The sequence below is a fragment of the Salminus brasiliensis genome, chromosome 7, assembly GCF_030463535.1.
Source record: "Salminus brasiliensis chromosome 7, fSalBra1.hap2, whole genome shotgun sequence".
In the NCBI taxonomy this organism is placed as follows: domain Eukaryota; kingdom Metazoa; phylum Chordata; class Actinopteri; order Characiformes; family Bryconidae; genus Salminus; species Salminus brasiliensis.
The window spans coordinates 2937430-2949218 of record NC_132884.1 but is presented as its reverse complement, the minus strand read 5'-3'; the positions used below and the strand labels follow the sequence as shown (position 1 = coordinate 2949218).

The following is an 11789-nucleotide window of genomic DNA, read 5'->3' as shown; positions in this document are numbered from 1 at the left end:
CCGTGAAAACCCCCATATCCAAAATACAGAAGTGGCTTTTGCCTCTGATCAATAAGGTGAAACTGTTTTGCTAGGTGGTTGCTATTGTGTTGCTACGGTATACTAAGTGGTTTCTATGGTGTTGCTCTGGTATTTTAGGTGGTTTGGTGTAGCATTGCTTTGTGGTTGCTACGGTTGCTGTTGGTACGTTCTTGCTACATAGCTGCTATGATATTTTATGTGGTTTCTATGGGGTTGCTGTGGTGTTGCAAGGTGGCTGCGATGGTATCCCAGATGGTTGCTTTGCTGTTGCAAGGTGGTTGCTATGGTGTTGCTATGGTATTTCAGGTGGTTTGGTACGGCATAGCTTTGTGTTTGCTACGGTGTTCATAAGGCGCTGCTGCATGGCTGATATGGCTGGGTTGTTATGAGGTTGCTAGCTGGTTGCTATGCTACGCTAAGGGGTTGTGATTGGGTTGCTATTTGGTGTTGCTAGATGGTTACTATAACATGCTGTGCTGTGCTAAGTGGTTGCCAGATGGGTGCTATAGTGTTACCAGGTGGTTGGTGTGGTATGGTATTGCTTAGTGGTTGCTAGGGTGTTGCAAGGTGGCAGTTAGACATTTGCTATGGTATCCCTGATAGTTGCTGTGCTGTTGCTAAGTGGTTGCTATAGAGTTGCGGTATGTGGTTGGTGTGGTATTTAATAGTGGTTGATAGCGTGTTACTAGGTGTTAGCTAGGCCATTTCTATTGCATCCCAGACTCTTGCTAGGGTGTCTCAGGAGATTGCTAGGCAGTTTCTGGGGTATCCCATGTGGTTGGTTGGGGTTCATGAGAAGGGGTGGGGACAAACCTTAGCAACAAAATTGGAGTTGTGGAGCGGTGTGGATATCTCGAAAACTACGGGACGAGTTATCCATAATGCCATACACACAAAAACATCTGTGTGTGTGTGTGTGTGTGTGTGAGAGAGAGAGAGACAGACAAAGCCTGTTTTGTTAACCCAGGGAATTGAACGCTAAAGGAAGAGAAAGCGAGAGAGAGCCTGAGCGAGAGGGAGAGAGACGGGCGGAGAGAGTGAGTGAAAGACACCGAAGAGGAGAATAACGGAGATGGCTTTTCCTTTGTGAAGCTGCCAGGCTGGGTAAGAAGTGGAGCTGGAGACGAGACAGAAATAGCCCCCGCTCTCTTCCTCTCCGCATCCATGACAACAGAAGGGAAGAGTTCTCAATGAAAGCGAGGCCGGCACAAAGCCGCCTCTGAGCTGCAGTCATTTCTAAAAGCCCTGCCTGGGTGTGTGTTTGTGTTCCTTTTTTTTGGTCGACTCCTATGTTGAATTTGTTGCCGGCTGCTGAACGCAAAGAGACCTGCCATTCTGTCTGGGGACAACCCCCCCCCCCAGCTGCAGTGCCAGTCAGACACTTAGACCTAAGGTTTGAAGCTCCTCCATTTGTTTTGCTATTCTACGCTGTAATTACACCAATTACACACTAATTCTTTTAATTATTTAGGTCATTTTCTACATTCCAATAAGATCTTCGAGGCCAGGGTTACACTACGTGATTAGTACCCTGACCGTTGCTCTAAAATGAGGCAAAAAAGGCCAAAAACCTCAAATATCATTTTTTGAGTTGACGTGTCCGAAAACATCAGGCTGCTGCTGGACCTAATCAAGGTCACCCAGTCACAGACAGAGCACTGCACGACTGAGATTTGGCCCAAATTGGCTTTGATAGGCTCATCTCAACAATGCCAGGCAGTGCTTTGATCTCCTGCGGCCTCCTGGGATGCCGCTTCAATCATAATCCCTGTTTTTTTCGCTACTTTTTTGCTATAGTGTTGCCAGGTGGTTGGTATGGTATTGCTTAGTGGTTGCTAGGGTGTTACAAGGTAGCGGTTAGGCAAGTGCTATGGTATTCTGGTGGTTGCTGTGCTGTTGCTAAGTGGTTGCTATAGAGTTGCCATGTGGTTGGTGTGGTATTGAATAGTAATGGCTAGCATGTTGCTAGGCAATTTGTTCCGTCCGTTGCTCTGAGGATAACAGAAAAAATAAAAAGCCAAAAAAACTCAAATACCCTTTTAAGAGTTGTCGTGTCCAAACGTCAGGCTGCTGCTGGACCGAATCAAGGTCACCCAGCCACAGACAGAGCACTGCACGACTGGGATTTGTACCAAATTGGCTTTGATAGGCTCATCTCAACAATGCCAGGCAGTGCTTTGATCTCCTGCGGCCTCCTGGGATGCTGCTAAACTCATAATCCCTGTTTTTTCGCTACTCTTCCGTACAAAGACACTGTTTAACCCCTGGAACTATAAGACAATAAGAGCGAGACCTGAACTTTGACCACACTTGGGTCCACCACCTCCCAGAGGTGTTCTAACCGGTGTTCATTTAACCAGTTCCAGACGTCCTCATCATGCTGTGGTCAGGAAGGAATGCACATGGTCAGCAGCAATACTCAAACAGTCCGTGGCATTCGAGAGATGACTGACTGGTGTTAGCGGCCCAAAGCGTGCTAGGAATCTTTCCCCACATCGTTACACCACCACCTCCACCAGCCAGGACTGCTGACTCAAGGCAGGTTGGGATTCAAGCTGCTGGTGCTGCATTCTGACCCTACCAAGCTACGTTCCTCCAGTCTTCTCCAGTCTGTCCAGTGCTGGTGAGGCTGTACACCACGGAACCCTAAACACTGCAGCCTCAGCTTTCTGTTCTTGGCTGAAAGAAGTGGAAGCTGTCGTGGTCTTCAGCTGTTGTCACCCATCCTTCTCAAGGTTGGAGGTGGTGTTGTGCAGTCTGGGAAGCTCACTGGAGGTGTTTTCTTTACTACATCATCTAGAGACTGTCGTACTGAAAATCCCAGGAGTGTCAAACCAGCCCTTCAATCACGCCACACTCAAAATCCCTGAGATCACATCTGTCTCCATTCTGGTGGTTGATGTGGACAGCACCTGAACCTGCTGAAAGAAAAGACTGCTGGTGAAGCACTCATCTCACCCTTTTAGGGTGTAAAAGTTGTGGGTGGCAGTCCAGACTGCTGGAGATGACTCCCTCACTAAAGCTGCACTGGAACTAATGGCTGAGAGGAAGTTTAACGGGCTGAGTGGAGAATGAGGTCGAGCTGAACTGGCCTGGCCTCTGCTGACCTCCCTCCATTAGACTGAGTAGAATGCACAGTTGGGAATTGGGCTTATATCGGGGGGTAGGAGGAGAGAAAGGGAGAGAGAGATAGAGATAGAGTGAGCTAATGAATGCTGCGCTGAGGGCAGGGTTTGGTTTAGTTCTGTCGAGCTGGAAGCATTAAGGAACGTGGCAGGGAGAATATAGGAGTATTAGGGAATAGGGAATATGATCCATCTACAGAAGCTGGAAGTCTTGGTGTAGTCATGGATGATCAGTTATCGTTCTCAGGTCATGTCGCAAACGTAACTCGGTCATGCAGATTCAGGAGAATTCGACCCTTACTCTCTAGCGAGTCGCCCAGGTGCTCTTCGAGACTTGACCACTGCAGCTCTCTTCTGGCTGGTCTCCCTCTGTGCACCATCAGGCCCCTGCAACTTATCCCGAAAACAGCGGCACGGATCGTGTCGTCTTCAACGTTCCTAAATTCAGCCATGTCACTCCACTGCTGAGTTCTCTCTTCACTGGCTTCCTGTAGCTGCTGCACAGGTCATCAGATTCAGACCCCTGACGCTGGCCTACAAAGCCAAGACTGGACTAGCCAGCCCTTCCGTACTTGATAGCAATAGTCAAAAGCCGATCTGCACCAAGAGCCCTTCCAGCTTCAAGTACGGCTCAGCTCGACCCGCCATCCCTCAAAATCCACGGAAGACGAGCATCCAGGCTTTTTTCTCTGTCCTGAACCGAAGTGGTGGAACGAGCTTCCCCTGGGTGTCCGAACGGCAGAGTCCAACACTCGCTGTCCTCAAACCCAGACTGAGACCCTCCTCTTCCAAGAAAAGTTGAGGATGCCCATCGGAGAGGACAGATTTTGCTTCTTTCAAAGGGTCAAAAATATACATACAACAGCTTTTATATTTGGTTGACTGTCCCTTAGCAAGCTGAAGCTTGACCAGACATGTTTAGTTGGGGTCAACGAGCTACTGGCAGAATTCTGGTTGAATATTTGAGAACTCTTCCTGGCAGAGCTGGTTGGGTTCGATTAACAGACCTGTTCTTTATGTCTTCTGTTATTGGTGATGGTATCCTGCCTCAACTTCCTGTAATTGGTCCGAAGGTCCAGAACATCCAAAGTAATATTTTTGACAAGGCAAATGAACCGGACCATGGTTCAGTTGATCCAGACTGCGACCACCTCTCTTGGTTTGGACCATGGTTCGCACACCTTTCCATACCTTGGTTCGGACCACTTCTCTGAAAAATCAGAAAGTCCAGACGAAACAAGGTAGGTGTGAAAGCACTTCTAATCACAATCCGCATATTTTTGATAAGGTTGAGGTCAGGACTTTGGGAAGGCCTGTCTGAAAGCTTCATGTTAGCTTCCTTTATCCATTCCAGAACCACCTTTGATGTTGTGGTCAGAATCGCTAAATTCATAATCTAAGAGGGTATCTGTACATGATGACCCTGTATGTATTATTTTGAGCAGTTTTTATATTTATATGAGCAAAAATCCGTAGTTTTTCTATTTAAGATGTATGTTGCTACTCGTTCTGTCCCAGAAAAAGTTCTAAACAGTTGAAATGGAAGCATAAACAAGCCAATATTTGCTCTGAGTGGCCCCACGTACTAAGGTGCTACCACTATGACCCATGGACCCCTGGTTCAAATCCCAGACCATGCTGCCTGCCATCAGCAGCCGGAGCCTGAGAGAGCACAATAGGCCATGCTCGCTCTGGGAGGGTAGATGGCATGGCCGTGCGATTTTGGCCGGCATGGACGTCTGCCCTGAGTTGGGTACCTGGCGCTTTCCTCAGAGCGCGTTGGTTGCCTGGGGATGCTGCATCGTCCAGACAATCGTATATGATAGGGGACGAGTACTAATGAGTGGGTTCATTTCTGTAACTGTAACTTCTACAAAGCTTTACTTAGAGCATTTATTATTATTAAACCATTTCAGAGGGTCTCTGGAAACCCAGATCTGAAAAACATTCTCTCAGGAAGGCCGAGTGTTTGACTTCCAGGCCATTTCCAGAATTTTCATGAACCCTGTGTTGAAAAGGGACCCACAAACACACATATATACATGCACAGGACAGCTGCAGTCGCCTGACGTCTAGAGCGACGCTGCAGTTCGGAGATGCTCTGTACTGTATCTGTACAACGATCCATGTCTCGTGGAACGTAAAGCTCGTACCTCCACACACTGTACACTTACCCTAACGAGAGTAGCAGGAGAAATGGAAGCTTGACCCACTTTAGATCCCAACTCCACTCATTTCTCACACACAAACACATTCAGTGGAGCGCATCAAGGACACTCGAAGCTACTTAGTATGATAAATGACTTCATCTCCTTCTCCATTCTTCTGTGTGGGCGGAATATTCTCTGGCCCGTCAGTTCTGGAAGAGCCTCGAGGAAGCCGGTCCAAATTCATAACCTGTTCACCAAGCAGGGGCGAGTGCTGAGAGCAGCGAGGAAACTACTTTAGCTGGACCTGTCAGGACCCTGGGAGCGGCCGCATTAACCTTGCCGAGGAACGAGCGTCCATTAGAGGAGTGATGTGATTACTGGAAAACATCAGCGTTAATTTATTCCATTAGGAGAGGCGGCATTAGGGGGGACCGAGTGGATGCGCTGCTGAAAGGGGCTCAGAAAGTGTTATTACACTGAAGCTCACTGAATAAACCGTACACGAGACTCCGTGTCTCACCTTGCCTCACCGTGCCTCGCCTCGAGTTCCGCTGCTGAGTGACTGAGCTGAACTGCACTGAATAGCATTCATTTCAATGGAATTCTGGCCCCCAGACTCCAAACGTCATCAAGATGTGAGGAGGGGCAACACACTAGCGCCACGCATAAGAAAAGCCATGACTGTGAAACTGCTATAACAGTCTGAAAACTAAAAGCAGCCAGAATGAAAATGAGCTTGACAATAATAATAAAATAATAAATAAATAAATAAATAAAACTGGAGCTGGAAGCATAACAAACCATTTCAGTCCTATCCGTACAATCACAGCCTGGCATGCTAATTTAGCACAGCAGGTGACTTGGCTGAATTCACTTTGTATTTTTTGGGGGGCTGAAATATCACTTTTGGCTGATTAATTATTATTATTATTATTATTATTAATAATAATAATAATAATAATAATATGTAAATGATTAATAAATTAAGGGATATGGAGTTAAGACATTAGCAGCAGATCCTCATTTCTAATTTCAACTCAGCCAGGAATAATATAGGGAATATTAGGAAATGCCTGGAATGAATGATTTAATGCAGCAGAAAATTGAATGCGTCCCTAATGAATCATTTACTGAAAGAAAAAGTAAGAAACTGCCTTCCCATACCGAGTGTCCCTCAGTACGCCTGAGCCTGAGCCTTCCCAGAATCAAAGTTCCTTTCCGGCTTTCTGCCGAGCCGTCTACAGCGGTCTGTGGTGGTCTGTGGCGGTCTGTGAAGGACTCTGTCAGCTGACCTACTTTCCTGCTTGAGACTCAACTCAACAGGTCAGAGAAATATTAATCTCCATAGCACGCAGCTATTGGCTCCGGCTGGCCTGTCCGTCTCCCGCGGTTACTGGGGGTTTGGGGAGGTATTGATCGGCGTTTGGCAGCAGACAGGAGGATGAGGTGAACTTTAACTAAGGTGTAATGTAGAGCAGGACACACATACAAAGGGACGGACGGACAGATGATGAGGGTCAGTGGAGGAGACGTAAGTGTGAGTGAACGAGGCCGCTGTGTTCAAAAGCAGCACGAGGACTGAAGCATTACCCCCCATAGGTTTGGACTTTTTTTTGTCCAAAAAATATATATAATAATTTGGCTTATTATTATTATTAATAATAATAATTAAATGATTAATAAATGAAGCGCTATGAAGTTCTCCTATTGCTTATTTTGGGGTTACAGTAACAGAGTAGTGAAACTACCTCCACCATGTTTGGAAGAGTACTTTAGCCCGGCTACCTCCCACTGTGTAGACTCTCCTGTAAATGTTCCTGTTTGTGGGCGGGGTTTAAGAAAAATTAGGCTGTCAATCAATCCTATCCGTATAGTCACAGGCTGGCATGCTAATTTAGCACAGCAGGTGATATGGCTGAATTCACTTTGTATTTTTTTGGCTAAAAAGTTCAATTTTGGCTTATTCATTATTATTATTGTTATTATTATTATAATAAAATGATTAATAAATGGAGTTCATACGGATGGAGTTCAGACATTAGCCGCAGATCCTCATTTCTCAAGTCCTGTAAGTTGTGAGGTGGGCGGGGCCTCCATGAACATCAACATGGTGCTCATAACCCTGTCACCGGTTCACCAGTTACACCACATCACTGCATACCAGACATAGGCTACCCCACAAGGCCAGTCTGATGTTTTTGGAGATGTTCTGACCCAGACATCTAGAACATCACAGTCTGGTTCTCTTCAAGGTGTCTCAGATTCTTACGCTTGACCATTTTTACTGCTTCAGCATCTTCAAGAACAGACTGACCACTTGCTGACCAATATATACACCCCCTGACAGGAGACTGTAGATGGAGATCAGTGTTTTTCACTTTCAGCACTCAGTAAGTAGTTCACATCTCCATGCAATACACACACACACACACACACACAAGTAAAAATTAATATAGAAACATGCACAGGTCTAATGCACCTCAAACATGCATAACTGTCATGAACACACCCCCACACTCACACACACACTCACACACACACACACGATTACCTGAGATAAGCTGGAGCATGCATGTCAAAACAGGCAGAAATGATTTCATGTATAAAATACCAGTTATTATAAACACACACACACATTTACTGTATATAACTATACAGTAGACATACAGATGTACAGAAACACACACACACATACACACGCCTGGTATATACACAGTACACACATGCAATAACACAAAACATCCACACACATACAAACAGACACACAGGGGTGAGCACTACTTTTCAAACACCTGTATTCTACCTACATTTCTCTCACACATAGAAAGACCTGTACACACACACACACACACACACACACACACACACACACACAGCTCATACGGGGGGCTTGTGTGATGGAGGATGGCGAGTATTCTCTTGGTCATTGGCAGACGAGCCCTTGAGGTTTGAAAAAGAAGAAAGCTACATTTTTATACTGCATATTTAATACACACACACACACACACACACACACACATACAAACATAGGCGTGAAAGCACAGAGGATGACCTACTTCAGCTGTAAATAAGGAGGGAAAGACACTGAGCTATATATATATATATATATATATATATAAAGTGTGTGTGTGTGTACATCTTTAAATGGGCCCTTGTTTAAATTTCAATAATAACTTCTTTGCATTATAATTATTTTATTATAATTTTAATAATTTATTATAATTTATTTGGAATGTAGAGGAAATGTTGTCCAGATGTCTGTCTATAAATAGCAAAACCAGAAAAACTGATAATGTACGGTGGTCTCTACTATCAAGTATCAAATAAAATAGCACTAAAAGTGGTTCTGCTATCATGTCTTTTAAACATATTCAGCATAAAATATGGTTCTACTATCAAATCAAAGAACCATTTCCAGTCCTAAACAGACCATCATTACTTATACCTTAACTGTACCACATCATTACTAGCATGGCTATCTATTGAGAGTATCAGTGAGTGAATGGATAGACTTCTTCCTCCCACACTACAACTCCACACTCTTACCATAACGGTTCTCTGCAGTACCAAAAAAGGTTCTCAGACTTACATTAGAATAGCAAACCATTGTTGGTTCTCTACAGAGTCATATCTGGAAAGGCTCTATGGGATCTATGGGATGTATTTTGGCTTTCTGTAAATTCAGGTCACTTACCTTAAACACCCACGACACGTTCTACTCCACATTTTCAACAGCTGCAGTTTCTCACAAATGCACACACACACACACACACACACACACTCCTTTTTGTCCATCCAGGATCATTCCTCCATCCAGCCACTTGACCCCATTTTGCAGTGGTTTGGTTGTTTAATGCTTTGATTGCTGCATTTTTCATCGTGACAGACGCTTATGGGCAGACACACACACACACACACACACACATACACACCTGGCCGGTCCACATAGTTATGGCAGACCCACACACACACACTCTTACTCTCTCTAGCTCTCACACTAAAATCTCACTATTTCATGTCAGGTACAAAGACAGAAAGTCAATACGAGCAGAGTGTTTGTAAGGTGAAGGGGGCGGGGCTGAGGGGGTGGGGGCTGGGGAGGGGGCTATCGCTTCATTGCTGGCACACAATCACCCACGTTTGCTGACGGTGGAGCGGGTGGATGCCTGAGTTTCAGGGTGCGCTCATGTCTGTGTTACCTTCTGGCTCTGTACTTTTAGTTAGGCTGTTACAGTTCTGTTACAGATCTGCTGGAGGTGCTAGCCACACTCTGCTGCACTCCACACCTTCAAATATACACTATATGTCCAAATGTATGTGGACACGCCTTCTAAAGAATGCATTCAGCTACTTTACTTTTGAATGCACAAACACATACAGCTTGTCTAGTCCCTGTAGAGAAGTACTGCCAGTAGAATAGCACTCTCTGAACCTATTGGCACCATGCTGTCTAATGCCAACCCCCCCTCCCCCTCAGCTACTGTAATGGCTATGCCTTTACCACTCCTGGCTTGTGGTCACTCACCACTTTTGGTTTGAACGGAGGCTGGACCTCTCTGTTTTGCAGGCGCTCCCAGTCGATCCGGCGGAAGAATGCGTGTTCCCGGATGTCCCGCTCACCCTCCGGTCCACAGCCCAGCCGCTTGGTGGGGTGCTTTGTCATCAGCTGGGATAGGGGACAGGATGCCATCATTATCATTACTGTTCTTATAAAAAACTACATAAATAAAATTTAAAAAAAAACAAAAAAAAAACAGTAATAATCATCATCTTCCTTTGTAGCTTGTTAAGACGGTAATCATATAAAGACCCTTGACCAAATGACACATGACATGACAAGGCGAGTCTATGAACTGTACACCTCCTTTTGCTGTGATGAGTGAATGGATAGAATTCTTCCATCCAGTATATCGGATGAACTACACAGTTTGGTGGATACTGATATACTGCTTTTGTGCCTGTGTATTAATAGCAATACGCAAAGACACGGCAAGACTCTACTATTACTACTACCACTACTGCTACAACTGCTCCTACAACAACTACTGCTACAACTACTACTCTTGCTATTATTATTACTACTAATATTAGTGTTACTAATGTTGCTGCTATTGATACTATTACTACTTCTATTGCTGCTGCTACTACAACTATTCCTAGCTATTCCTACTACTTATACTATTGCTACTATTAGCACTCCTGCTGCTGTTACTACAACTACTATAACAACTATTGCTACTACTAATGCTACTACTACTTCTGCTATTACTAGTGACTATTATTACTATTATTACTATTTCTGCTACTTTCTGCTACTCTGCTATTATCTACTACTCCTCCTTCTACTAATAGCACTACTACTGCTGCTACTCCAACTAAAACTATTAGTATTTCTACTAATATTAATATGACTACTGCTAAATTTACTATTCCTTCTACTTCTACTACTATTACTATTAATGTTACTTCTACTGCTACTACTATTACTACTGCTTCTACACTTACTACTACTGTTACTATTTTTATTACTACTCCTTCTGCTATGACTAATACTACTATTACTACCATTATAACTACAATACTATACTACTACTATAACTACCACTACTACTGCTACTACTACTTATATAACTACTATACTACTACTATTACTACTGCTGCTACTGCTACTATTATTACTACCATTATAAATACTATACTACTACTATAACTACCCCTACTCCTGCTACTACGATTATTACTACCATTATAACTACTATACTACTACTATAACTATCACTACTACTGCTACTAGTACTACTACTACTATTACTACCATTATAACTACTATACTACTACTATAACTACCATTACTACTGCTACTAGCACTACTACAACTAGTACTATTACTACCATTATAACTACTATACTACTACTATAACTACCCCTACTACTGCTACTACTACTATTACTACCATCATAACTACTATACTAGTACTATTACTACTGCTACTACTCTTACTAGTACTACTACTATTACTACCATTATAACTACCATACTACTACTATAACTACTGCTAGTACTACTACTACTACTATAACTACCAGTACTACTACTATAACTACACTAGTACTACTACTACTAATCATAATAATAATAAATGATGAATCAGTAGATTTTTAGTCAACCCCAACAAAACAACAGAACTGTTCCCAACTTCCATACAGATGAGATTCAATTCAAGGCTGAGTGGCTTCATTCTTGCTTCAGAAACACACACACATACACACACACACACACACACACACACACACAGAACTAATTCATAGCACTGCCTGGGGCATGGATGCATCACTGTGGTGTGTGTGTACGTGTGTGTGCAGGCAGTAACGTCCCATTTTTCATCATAATACACTCCGGTGTTTGTGAGAAGTGCAATTTCAAACAGTGATGAGCAGGTTAGATCTCACCAGCGCCGTACACCAGAGAGAGAGAGAGAGGGAGAGAGAGAGA

General features: G+C 43.9%; 1 protein-coding gene across 1 annotated transcript in view; it reads right to left on the bottom strand.

Annotated features, from left to right (window-relative positions):
• The window catches only part of prkcaa (protein kinase C, alpha, a), a 151907-nt gene that overhangs the window by 9252 nt on the left and 130866 nt on the right, over nt 1–11789 (bottom strand). Inside the window, 1 exon segment of the mRNA XM_072683428.1 lies at nt 9822–9962. Within this exon segment, the coding sequence (XP_072539529.1) occupies nt 9822–9962 (141 nt within the window).